The sequence below is a fragment of the Ipomoea triloba genome, chromosome 9, assembly GCF_003576645.1.
Source record: "Ipomoea triloba cultivar NCNSP0323 chromosome 9, ASM357664v1".
NCBI lineage: Eukaryota > Viridiplantae > Streptophyta > Magnoliopsida > Solanales > Convolvulaceae > Ipomoea > Ipomoea triloba.
The window spans coordinates 8,838,458-8,851,899 of record NC_044924.1 but is presented as its reverse complement, the minus strand read 5'-3'; the positions used below and the strand labels follow the sequence as shown (position 1 = coordinate 8,851,899).

Sequence of the window (13,442 nt, the reverse complement as noted above, 5' to 3'; positions counted from 1 at the left end):
AAGAATGATAATAAGAACAATAATGCCCCTACAAAAAATGCCACTATTTATATTTACTTGAAAAAAAAAAAAAAAAAAAAAAACTAACAAGTATGTGACTGCTCCTTAATTTAATGGCCCATAAGGGGTTTTTAACAAAAGTTTATAGCCTACTTTTTTTTAGAAAATACTTTATAGCTTCCTTTTGAAAGTAGGAAAATGACTTTTGAAAAATGTTTTTTTGTAAAATGAATTATTTTTAAAAAATTATTTTTCTTTCCCGTGCTTGATTGCATTTTAGAAAACAATCTTGGTGTGTTTGGTTCATTTTCTAGAAAATGAGCATAATTATTTTTAATTTTAAATATTTAAAATATACAATGGTGGTAGTGGTGGTGGTGGTGGTGGGGGGGGGTGCAGGTGGAGGTGGCGGTGGAGGTGGAGGTAGAGGAGGTGGTCGGTGGTTGTGGTGGCAGTGGAGTGTTGGTGGTAGAGGTGGTGGTAGGAGGGACAACAATGAGGTGATTGGTTGCTTCATTGCTATAAACAAAAAATGATTTCCCAAAAAAAAAAAAGTCATTTTTTAAAAATATAAGCTATTTTTAATTGATCAATTTTTTAATTTTTATTGACTTTAAATTTTTCTTATGGCCAAACACGGTCTAAAGAAGGTCCAAGAGCAAAGTTTTCGAGTTCTCTGCTCTCTGCCTCTCCTCTCCCTGCTCTGTCCATCCCTTCTGACTTTCTCAGGTTCGTCTTCTTGCTCCCTTTAGATTTCAGCTTTTTCGTCCTCGCCACTCAAAGTAGGGATGGGTTAATTAAGTTTTCTTCATTGCGAAGGCTGGGATTTGTGAAGGGATGGGTTGAAAGTAGGGATGGTTTAATTCTCCCTGCCGTGTCGATTGTCCAAGACTAGCTGAAATCTGGTTGTCTTCATTTTCTGCAATTAAGTGGGTTTTGAATGCGCTTTAGCTTTTTTTAGAGAGAATTGACGGTGGTGGTGCATCACATTTCTGAATTGGAAGAAGGATTTCAAGGTGTTTGAATTTCCTTTTATCCGGTTTATTATTTGCATGGATGGAAATAATCTTGAATTCAGCTTTGTTTGTGAGGTTTATCCTTTCAATTTTATTCTATTTATTTTGAATTATCTTTTACTCTTCATGTTAAATTAGATTATTTTGTTTAGTGGGTGACATTTACTTATTTTGAACAGGGTTTTAGTTCTGTGCATATAACTTAGCTAGAATATGTAAATCTTATATTTAAAGAAAGATGTCACTGCCATTGATCGACTGTTCAAGGGTGCCTATGAACAATTTTCTTTAGGACTTCAGCAGATGCTTGTATATGGTAGGAATCTCAAAGTTTGGTGTGTTTTAATTTTTAAAGTCTAATAATTGGAATATGCTGGTGCACATCTTTTTAGTTTTTTTTTTTTCACTTGAATATAATTTGATTTATATAATTTTGAGTTTGCTTGAGATCATGCAACTTTATGTTTCCTTAAGCTGGTTTTGTTTGTCAAATAGTGAGTAAAGCTGTAAAAAAGCAGCTGATGTAGTCTGCTTTGCCCACTGTTAAGTTCATTTCTATTTATTTTGATTTTAAGAAATATGTGTGCACTTCAAAATCATGTACTATATATGTGTTCCTTCATGAAGTTGTTTTGCTTTCAAGTATTGATTTGAGCTTGAGAAGAAACTGCTAATACACTCTGATTTTGTTTAAATATTTTAGTTGGTGAAAAGATGCCAAACCGAACCAAACCAAATCTGAGCTGAATCTGAAATTTTTGAAACCAAACTGAACTACAATGTTAAACCAAATGGATTCATTTTTTCAAAACCGAACAAAGAGAAACTTAAAAAAATTGAACTGAAAACCGAAACACCCACCCCTAATTCCTACTATTTCTAGAATTCGACACCATTCCAAATCATATACTCCGTAAAAGATAGATATTGCAGTGACGAACTTATAAGCAAGTGAAAAATAGGGCACCCACAGGCGACAAGTATGCTTTTTTTTTTTTTTTTCTTACCGGTTTTGGATAGGAATTATTGTTATACTTGTGATCTATGTACTGGGTTTTCATTTTTGTTATGATCTTACACATTTTTTCTTGTTTAGCTGTGTTTATTGGGATTCTGAGAAAAACCTAGGTTTTACTTTCGTTTTTTGTTTGGAATTTTGAATCGAACCCAAACCATCTTTAGGCATCTGAATACGGTTATAATTAATTGAGAAAATGGATTCTTGAATTTGACACATGGAAATGGGATAATTTTTGGGGTTTGGGCAGTTGGGACGACATTTGGTTCAATTTTATCATTAATCTGACCATTACATACCCATTCTTTTTGGAATGTGTAGTATGTAACCGTTTCAAGTAGAATTGTACAGAGGAAATGAAGATATGCAGAAATGTAGGAGATTAGTAAGAAGGAAAGAAGGAAAAAGACTAGGAAAAGATAATATTGAGATTGTTCTGGAAATTCTTACACCTAACCTTCTCATACTCATTTGTCTTATCGATGATTACAGTCGAAAAGGAATAATACTGCATAACGAATTCAGTTCAAGAAGGCTCTACAAGCTGTTGAAGCTATTATAACAGCCAGACCATTTTCATAATTATCAACATTCCCTAGTTGATTTAACCAGCCATATTCAGATGATTTCATATTGCATTATTTCTATTTTTGTTCACAGCAAGTTCATTACATAGTATATTGGGATTCACAGAAGAATGCAGGTTATGCAGGGTTGAATATCTGTATACGTTTTTTCTTGAAATTGGTCTCAATTCATTTGAATTGGTTAAGTGCTACAAGGAAATGTAATCCTTCGTTTTATTTATTTGGGGGAAGGATTGGGAGGTGTTGAAATTTGACATTTATCTGATGCTATATACACCCATTATATAGTATATACCTCTTACTTTTGAAAGTTGTAGTAGTGAGAGACTGATCAATAGCTTAACATTTTAAAACTCAAGCAAAGTTAACCTTTATGTACAATCCAAGAAGTAAAAAGATTTGAGAATGATATCATGTAGTGCGATGTAATGAATGGTACTTTTAAAGTTAGTAGCACTTTATATTGAGCATTATTGAATAATATTCTATCTTTATACTTTCAAGGCATTGCAATTCCTATTCTTCTTTGAGTTCTTTCTGTATTTATGTCCACACTGATTACCTCTCTTCAATAGCATAAAACTGATACCTATATATGATTATAAAGGCAAAAGGCAGACAAATGGAGCAGCGAATTGCAGCTGTACGGCAAGCATTATGTGCAATAAAGATAATTAAGGAGGATAATGTTCCTTGCAAGATTGAAGAGGTACTAACTACGGATTTTAGCTTTTTCTTTTTATTTATTTATTTATATATTTATTTATTTCCAGTTTATTGATGTCCTTAGTAAATGAGCTTTCTTCTACCTCTATAGGGCCTCTATTTGGGTTCCGTTGGAGCTGCAAATGATAAAACTAGATTGAAAAGCTTGAACATTACACATATTTTGACAGTTGCCCATGCACTGCCACCCGCTCATCCAAATGATTTTACCTACAAGGTCATTGCTGGTAGGAAAATTATTTAATGAAAAGTAAACCAAGTTCTCTGAATATTGGAGTGCTCAGTAGTTGATTATGAGTAGAAATTACTGTTTTGTGAACAGTGCTGGACCGAGAAGATGTAGAAATTTCACAGTACTTCGATGAATGCTTCACTTTCATTGAAGAGGGCAAAAGAGTAGGTGGTGTTTTGGTTCATTGCTATATGGGAAGATCCAGAAGGTGGACTTTTGTTCCTTGCCTTGAATTCACGTGATTGCATACGTTAGAGATGAAGATAACAAAAAACTTTTGTTTATATTGTAGTGTGACGGTTGTTGTTTCTTATCTGATGAAAAAGCATAGTATGGGCATGTCTGAAGCGCTGGAACTTGTGAAAAGTAAAAGGCCATTGGCTTGTCCTAATGCTGGTTTTATGTTGCTGCTACAGAATTATGAAAAATTTCTTATAGAGGTATTGCCTTCAACTTTTTATCACTTGATTGAACAAAGTTCAACATTTCAATTTTGGTTAAAACCAAATATTTGGCCTGGTGTCACTTGTTAATTTCCTTCAAAGAATTATCAAATTTGGCAAAGGGATTTCATAATTCATATAGGTCATAACAATTTTAGGTAGCATTTATTTTCATACATCATAATTGTTAGTTTTATTGGGGTTGGCTCAACATAATAAACTCAACTTAAGCATGGGTTACTACTCTAAGGGGTGTGTATCTTGGCCCAAGGGGATCAATGGGCTATATCTGAAAAGTTAATTCAAAGCCTTAAAACTTTAAATTAGGTGATTGGGGCTAGATGTGTTTGATAAAATTAGTTGTAGAATAAGTTGATACATGCAACAAGACACAAAAGTACATACCTGTGGCCTGTGGGTGCTCTGTTTTTCACTTGCTTATAAGTTCGTCACTGGAATATATATATATATATATATATATATATATATATATGATTTGGTATGGTGTCGAATTCTAGAGATAGTAGGAATCGTTTGAGGAAAATGGAGTTTTTTACCGTTTCGTTGTGATTGTTTTTTTGGTGTTTGAATTAGGAAGCTAAGTCGAAATACGAAGGGAAGAAGCTATAGACCTATAGTTACAGTCCTTCACCACTTCGGGGCTATAGCAGGAGATACCGAAGTCCAAGCTCAAGAGGTCACCGTGGAGGGCGATTTTGGGAACCTCCTACCAGTCTCTTGGTCCGCAAGCTGCCCCATGATTGCAGGTCTGATCTTTCTGCAATCTCTTTCCTCCAAGATCATGTTTCATACCATTGAAGTGCATGGTTTTTGATTAAATAAATTTCAAAAAAAAAAATAAATGCATATATATAGGATTGTAGGATTTACAGGTTTATTGGCTGACATACAGATTTCTATAAGCCTCTGCATTTGTCTCATTTATGATAACATTTAGTTATATAGTGCTGGTTATACTCAATTTGTATGATGATGAGCTTTACTTAATGAACAGAGAACTTGTCAGGAATTAGGCCTTGAAATTCTGAACTTATTGGGTTAAATATGCTTAAAATCTTCGTTCCAATCACAGTTCTACTTAATGAACTGAGAACAAGTTTATCCAACCTGGGAATGGTTGATACAGTCCAATTGTTGTTCTAATCAGGTTTTGTTGCTTGTGTATAAAAGGAATTATTTATTTAATGCATTTACTCTATTAGTGTTGCATCATTTCTTTTATGTATATATAAAAGGAAGTATTTGTGACAGGTCTGAAGACCTTCTTGAGCAATTTGGAGAGTTTGGTCCTATTAAGGATATTTGTTTGCCTCAGTTTAGTACTTTTACTTCAAATTGATGATTTAATTATTTAGTTACTGCATTATTTTTTATATCAATGTAAATAGTTTAGATTTGTTCAATAGGTTCTCACATGGGCATGATTCTCACCTGATTAAATAAATAAATAAATACATAATTCAGTTCACATGCGGTAAAATCTTTAGGTGTGTTGTTTATGTTTTTAGCTTAAGGTGCATGGTTTGTGTAAGGTGCGTCGTTTTATTGCTTAAGGTGAGTACCACACAATTGCATGGGAAGATATACCCGCACTTGAACCATTCCATATATATATATATATATATATATATATATATATATATATATTATGGGTGTTATATTTCTTATATTTTTTAAAATATTGTTTCTCCATTTTAATGTCCCATTTTTGTACTGTTACATATATAACTTTGAGTTTTAATACATGGACTTCCTGGTTTCAAAAAAAAAAAATACATGGACTTCCAAATTTTATTATTTGATATGGTAAGCACTGATAAATTACTTTTTTATGTGGATCTCAATACAAGTGTACAACAAGATTTTGTATGTAGAATAAAAATTGAGAGTAAAAAATAGGAGTATATATAATATTTTCCAATAATTTTTGTATAGCGGGGCCATAGGTGTGTCTGTATTTGGAGTACAATTCTTCTACGTATTGAGTAAAAGAGTTGCTTGTAGGCTACAAAGTGACCATTCTCCCCCTTTCTCCTGCAAAAAAGATAAGAGTCTCAAAAACATGAATCTTTTGTGGTTCCCCACAAATATTACATGCTATCTAAAGCACCCAATTGTGTATATATCTTTATTATAATAATCATTATTGAAATAACAAAACAGGGGAATTACACAATAATTTCTCTTTATTTTTTCCCTCCGCCCACTGTTGTTGATAAAAAGATTTCGGCTCTAGTGGAATGTGTGTCACATAGAATTATTTAATTTAGACAATAGTGAACATGGAACATTTGAGCATTTTAGTCGTGTTATTTAAATGTATCTCAACTTTTAGAGAGGTGCTTTTGCATTTTGTACAATTCGTATCTGTTAAAATAATCTTACTCATTGTTCCACTAAATCAATGCATAAACCTGGGTGCACAAATGTCCTGGAGGTGGAGTAACATCAACTAAGATGGCTAATGATACAAATTTGTAATTACAATGTCACGAGTTTGAATTCCATCCTTTTTTATTTAAGTCAGTCATCTATGGACAGCTTAGGTTGGTTTACCTTCTTGTGTTTCTTTGTAGCCAGTAGAGTTTATCTAGTATTCTAGTGCACACCTTCGGCTAGTAGTTGCGGATTTTCTTCATCACCACAAAAAAAAAATATGCATAAACCTAGGTGCACAAATAAGGATTCAACACCAAGGTATATTCGAGAGATGTTGAATCAATACGTCAAGGACATACCTCTCCTTTGAATACGTTTCTCATAAAATTGAGCCCCTTGTACCATTTCAACCCTTAGCTTAGCCAACTATTATACCATAGACCACTGACATAAAATTCATTTTTAGTATAATGAAAGTTTATTTTTAATACAATGAATACTTAAAAAGTGAACTTTCAATACATTAAAAATATATATTTATTAATTACACATTATAATGTCAACCATAGTCTACGTATAATTTGCCTAGCTTAGCTAATTGGGCACAACCCTTGGTGTTACCATATTGCATATAGACTCATGCCAAGAAATATCCCATTTAATAGCCATTTGTAGTGACAAGTTGTGACAATTGACAAATAGAGGTTGGAACCTCCCAACCCCACAAAGTGAGTCACGAATAATAATAATAATGTTGCTCCCTTTATCACTTGTATTTGACACCCACTTTCATTCATAAACTTCTCCACATAAATATATTTGGTGCTCACTTAGTCACTTTAACTCAATTCAAACTCATTTTAAATTGTAAAACTTACTTTTTCACTTCAAGTATATTTTAGTATTCACTTTAATTAATTCAAACTTTTCCCACGTAACTCAAATCTTTTCCACAAGCATTCATCGGATCTCGTTAACCATATCAATGTGCATCATTTATACTTTCTTTTTTTTTTTTAAATAAAAAAATTGTACATTTTTAAAATTATAAATCTTGTTTTAGCACAGGATTAGTAAATTTTGTATCCTATTATCCTATTTAATATTCATTAGGACTATATTTTTTGCCTTAACTTTTATTATTTTATTAAATTCAAATCTTTTAGTAATTATAAAATAAATTTAAATCTTTTAGAGCAACTATACTAGTAAATTTTGCTTAATTTTTGAAGAGAACATAATTTATGTTGAAGAGAGAGGAAAATGAAATAGAAGATTTGAAAGTTTCCTGTATGAGATTGGATTTGTGTGGGTCTTACATAAGAGAGAAAGGGAAAAGAGAGGCGCAAACTTGTGCATTTAGCACACATAAAGTGCACGGGCACGTTAAATGCGCTTTGTTCGTTTGTTTTTTCTTTTTTCCTTTTCATGTCACATCTATTTTTTTCTCGTTTCTCTTTGGCAATTTGGCCCATCAAAAACTTATTTAAGAAACAAAAGAAAAAAAAAAAAAAAGAACTATTCTCATTTCCCTTTGGCAATTTGGCCCCTCAAAAACTTATTTTAAAAAAATATAATATTCAAATGGCTCTTAGTAATCATAAAATTTTATTTAAATATGCACATATATGTGTATTATATATTTTTATTTTAATTAATTAATTATTTTGAATTTTGATTAATATTTAAAACTAAATAAATAAATTCTTCTTTCTTAAACTCATTAATTCTAATATTTGAACCAAAGAGGTACAAACTCAATATCTACATTTATCTATATTTTATATAAAAGGAAAATACAATAACCGTCACACAAAAAACCCAACTGAAAGCATAAACTGTTTTGATAGAGGTGGCAACATAGTAGTACGAAAAACCAGTACTACTATGCCGACGTCACCACAAACCCCCACACTAATAATTATGGAGTTTTCATTTTTAGATATATATTTTATAAACAAATATTTATATCTCAACTGCGCATCCAGACTGCACAAATCCAAGGAATTCATCTGGGACGTCTATTTTCACCAGTTTACGATTTTGCCCTCCAGAGAAGAAAAAACCGTGCGGTGCACCCTGGTATGGTGCCCCGGTCACTATTGTCATTTCGCCCAGATCAATCCCGCAGGCTCCGACCCGGATTCCCGGGTCGGACTCTGCCCAGCATAGTAAATTGCCGTCCTTGCCGATTCCCACGCACGCTCTTGGGCAGCGATTGGCGCCCCACGCGTCGTCGACTCGCTTCCACTCGCCGGAACTGAGTTCCATTGACTCGGCGCTGCTCTTGAACCGGCCCTGCGACTCGGTGTCGTACCCGCTGACGACCCAGAACTCCGACCCGATTACCACGCCCTCGCACTCGTCTCGCTCCTCGGCCATCCGGGGCAGCTCGGCCCACTCGTCCCGCCGGATATCGAACACCCACGCCGAGCTCAGCGCGTTCTTGCTCTCGTCGTGGCCGCCGGCGACGAAGACGCGCCCGTCGGCGGCCCCCACGGCGAAGAACGACCGCTTGGAGGGCATGTCCGAGCACCGAGTCCACCCGCGCGTGGCGAAGTCGTACACAAAAATATCCTTCACTGGGTCCCAATTCTCCGGGTCCCACCCGCCCATCACCACTAACTTCCCCTCCGTACTCACAATTTGGCAAAACATCGGTAACCCATTCCGGTACTTCGGAATCGGGTCGACCCACGCCCAATCCCCACTCACCGGGTCAAACATTGAAACGCCGTAACTCGGTTGCCCCACCGGTTTCGAATCGGACGGAACCGGCCGCGCGTGAACCAGACATGCCGCCTTATGCGTATGCCCCATTTTCTTCCTATGATAATAAAACTCCCGGCTGAGAAGAATCTCCCGCCAGCGCCGACAAACGAGCGAGGCCACCGAGTGAGCCGAGTAGTGCAACCGAGTCAAACATTCGAGAGCGAGTTCCTCGGGTAAACCCGGAAGCAACTCCGCGAGTTGTACTGAGTCCATGACTCGTTAATTATTTATTCTCCAGAAGCTTATCTCTGAGAAGATAAAGTAAGAAGAAGAGAATATGATGGAAAAAAGTGGTGCGTGGAGACTAGAAGGCTATCTAGAATATTTATAGTATGGAGGAGAGGGAAAAATGACAAGGCGGTCACCTGAGCTCTGCCTAACCAGCAACCGTATTCCTCCACGTGTCCTCCAGGATTTGGAGTCTCTGTCATGACAGTGCACTGTGTCTGTATGCCACAGAGAAAATTATGATAACCCAGACGCCTAGAGACTAGAGACAAGAGATATTCTTTTTTTTTTTTTGGGAAAGACGAGAAATATTCTTAATTCCCGTGATGCTAAGCTAAATTCAAGAATTGCAATTAATTCCACTAAAAAATTACTCCGTATAAAATACAAATAAACTGCGACAATTCTGGTCAAATTTTATTACATGTCAGATTTACTATTCATAAATCAAATTAATTCTTTCTTCACTGTTATTTTCGTTAGTAATTTTTAATTATTTTTTAAAAAAATTTATATTTAAAAATTTTAATATAATTTATAAATTTTATATACTAATACAAAATTTTACATTATGAAATTTTGAATTAAAAAAAAAAAACTTCAATCGATCTTCGTTAACCAAATCAGACAAACAAAATGGGAAGGAAATAATTATTAGCATAGTAATCACAAAATTATAAGTTTGACTCTTAATTTGAGTCAGTTAATTATTAATAACTTATATTGATTTATGAATGATCGCTAGTAATTGTGGCCAGAAAAATGATAGAAGGGACATCGAACCCTTAGGTTTAAAATAACATGAGTACGAGTTTAATTGTAATTTTTGAAAGTTTAAAGTCCTAATTAACTTTTTTAGTAAGTTTATATCTCTTTTCCCATTTTATAATTAAATGTTGTTATACATAAAAGTAATGGTGTCTCTCTTTCTATCATATCCTCTTATCTTTGTAGTAGAAGTGGCAAACAGAAGGCTTGAACCAGACTGCCACTGGCCCGTTTATTTTTTAATCGAATTAGTTCGATTTGATTAATAAAAATTACTCTATTAAAGTGTATATAAATATTATATTTAAAAAATGTACGGCTCAATGTTTGGTCCATGAGTAAAAAATTAAAGTCTAATTTTGTAGTATAACAGAGCCTTTGGTGGGGGAAGGGAAGGAATTGTAATTTGGTGGAATTGCAATTAATAGCTTAGAAATAATAATAATAATAATAATAATTCGTTCAGAAAATAATAATAATAATTCTTTCAAAATAATAATTCTTTAAAAAAAGAATAATAATAATAATAATTCTCTCAAATTAAAGGGAAAAAAAAAAAAAAGACCAAAGGTATAGAATGATAGACAAAATTATTTTTACACTAACAAAATTGCCCCTTCTTTCTACCGAATTACAATTCATGGAGGAAATTGCAATTTTGCGAAATTATAATTCATCCCAATCAAACAATTTAATTTGAAAATTCACTAAACTGAAATTCAATGAAGTGTAATTCCTCAAATTACACTCAACCAAATAGGCCCTAAATGAAGTAGCCATATCCACCCTTTATAGCGGTCGAACATGAACTAAACTTGGGATTAACCCCTCAATTTGACACATACGCTTTGTAGGAAGCATTTGTTGAATAATCAAATTCAATTTCATATTTTGCTAAATTTTAGTAAAGGCGAACTACGTGACATGTTGCAGGTAATGTAACTCTCAGGCATCGTACAAAACAAGCATTATGCACTTTATTTTATGAGTTTTACTATGCATAGTGTTGTGTGGGCACGGAAATCAATAATTGATTGTTGGAATAGGTTATAATTAGTTTTATTAATTAATTGGGAAGATTATCTTAAAATTATTTTATATTTAGTTTGTTAGAATTTTATCAATTTTTATATTTATCTGAGTTTATCGGTTAGAATTAGTTTATCCTAAAAGTCAGTAAGTTAAAAGTGGTTGATTAGCTGAAAAATCATGTGGTCGGGAAAAGTTACACCGGCTTTGGAAACACAAATCTTCAACCACTGGGCATAGTAGGACACTATGTATTTGAATTAGATTATGACTCTCTATTCTAGGCTTACTGTGATTCTCCTATTTCTAGTCTTCTTGAGATTCTCTCATTATATATATCCATGTAATCTCTATCTTTCAATAATTTCATTCAATACAATTCATTCAGTTCTCATTTTGTATCAATTAACCAAGGTTTCTATCCAACAAAAACTAAAATCGCCAATTTCCACGAACCTACGACGGTCGACCAAATCTTTGTTCGCGAAATTGTGAATAGTAATTTTGGGTTTTTGGTTCAAAGCAAGTAAACCCAAATTGAAAGTCCAGATGCAACTTTAATGATTCAATATTTGATTTGCAAATTGGAGCGTAATTTTGGTTGCATTGCCTCGTATTCGTTGCATGACATTAAATCTTCTCCTTAGGCGGAGTTGATTTAAATCTTCTCGTTAGGCGGAGTTGATTGGGTGCAGAGAATTAGAAGCAGATGGCATCGAACCAAAAGCGCCGCGGCAGACACGGTTTTAATGTTCAGTGTCAACTTTGTCCTGGCTTCGATCACACAGCATCCGATTATTTTCTACGTTTTAGAAAATCGTGTTTCGTTTGTTATAGTTTTGGTCATATGTCGGTCGATTGTTCTCGACGCTTTGTTCAATGCCAACTTTGTAATGGTTTTGGCCACACGGCACCCAATTGTGTTCTGCGCTTTGAAAAACAGTGTCTCATTTGTTCTAGTTTCAGTCACGTGGCAACCGATTGTGTTTGGCGTCGTTCAAGGACTTCGGATCCTCAAGCTAATTTGGTGTTTCTGAACGGTTTGGGTGCCTCATCAAATTCTCATCCTTGGTTATTGGACAGCGGAGCTACACATCATGCAACTCCGAACATAGTTGCCCTTTCTACTTCGGAGAAGTACACTGGTAATGGCACTTTACGTGTCGGTGATGGTAATGGCATGTCTATTAGTCATGTTGGTCATGCTACTTTTGATACCCCATCTAGGTCTCTTAAGTTATCTAATATTCTCCATGTTCCTGGTTTGTCAACATCTTTATTGTCTGTTCAAAAGTTTTCGTCAGATAATAAAGTGTCTTTTGAGTTTCACCCCTCTTTTTTTTGTTGTAAAGGATATCACCACTAAGGAAATCCTTTTGCAGGGGAATAGCTTCAGGGGACTCTATACTCTTCCTATTCCAGTTTCATCTCCTTCCGCCTTTTTGTCAGCTCGTGCCTCTGCTTCTATTTGGCAGAACCGACTAGGTGTCATCCTCATCATCGTGTCCTTAGTAGCGTTCTTCGGTCATGTTCGGTTAGTGGGTCTGTAAATACTATTCATGATAATTCTAGTTTGTATAATGCGTGTCAATTGGGAAAATATGATTTCCTTTACCACGTGTTGAGTCGTCTAGTTTGAATGTTCTTCATTTAGTATACACTGATATTTGGGGTCCAGCTCATGACTCCCTATTCTAGGCTTACTGTGACTCTCCTATTTCTAGTCTCGTTTAAATTCTCTCATTATATATATCCCTGTAATCTGTATCTTTCAATAATCTCATTCAATACAATTCATTCAGTTCTCATCGGCATTGTATTTCAGTAACAAGTTACTGTATTTGTTGAAAAGATTATTAGAAATTAGCATTTTAACTGATATGTTGAAGTTGCGATAGGGGTATCAATTTGATTGGAGTTTATTTTTAATTTAAATTAAGTTTGAAATATTAGAATTTTCATATTTTAATTCTCAAAAAAAAAAAAAAAGAATTTTCATATTTAAAATGATAAATTTAATATATTATACGCCTAAAATGGATAAACAATGAATGATAAAGAAAACCGACACGTTAAAGCGTTACTAGTTTGAGCAGTAAGAGAGCGGCAGTGTTCCTGCTTTGATGTTGTGGCAGTAAGGGTGACCCTTGCTAATTGTTGTATTGCTTATTGCTCACATCCTTTGTTATTGTATTTCCTTTTTAATGTTATAATAATAGTATA

At 34.3% G+C, this 13,442-nt stretch overlaps 2 protein-coding genes across 6 annotated transcripts; one reads left to right on the top strand and one right to left on the bottom strand.

Annotated features, from left to right (window-relative positions):
- The first annotated feature begins 645 nt into the window (after positions 1–645).
- LOC116028610 (dual specificity protein phosphatase 1-like) lies at positions 646–5,416 on the top strand. 5 transcript variants are annotated; one of them, XR_004100180.1, is made up of 7 exons: positions 646–729; positions 3,229–3,330; positions 3,439–3,574; positions 3,670–3,787; positions 3,872–4,019; positions 4,617–4,789; positions 5,295–5,416. XR_004100180.1 is itself a non-coding variant. In XM_031270375.1 (7 exons), exons 3-7 carry the CDS (start codon positions 3,244–3,246, stop codon positions 4,650–4,652), a joined length of 525 nt encoding a protein of 174 aa, XP_031126235.1. In that variant the 5' UTR covers positions 663–729; positions 962–1,016; positions 3,229–3,243; the 3' UTR covers positions 4,653–5,228. The 5 variants fall into 5 exon arrangements, 4 of the variants coding, with proteins under 4 accessions (XP_031126236.1, XP_031126232.1, XP_031126235.1 ...); XM_031270375.1 differs by lacking the exon at positions 5,295–5,416 and adding an exon at positions 962–1,016 and having other exon boundaries at positions 663–729; positions 4,617–5,228; XM_031270374.1 differs by lacking the exon at positions 5,295–5,416 and adding an exon at positions 820–1,016 and having other exon boundaries at positions 667–729; positions 4,617–5,228.
- A 2,713-nt stretch (positions 5,417–8,129) lies between these two features.
- Positions 8,130–9,501, bottom strand: LOC116028330 (F-box/kelch-repeat protein At1g15670-like). Its single transcript, XM_031270006.1, has one exon. It carries the CDS (start codon positions 9,405–9,407, stop codon positions 8,388–8,390), a length of 1,020 nt encoding a protein of 339 aa, XP_031125866.1. The 5' UTR covers positions 9,408–9,501; the 3' UTR covers positions 8,130–8,387.
- Between the last annotated feature and the right edge of the window lie 3,941 nt (positions 9,502–13,442).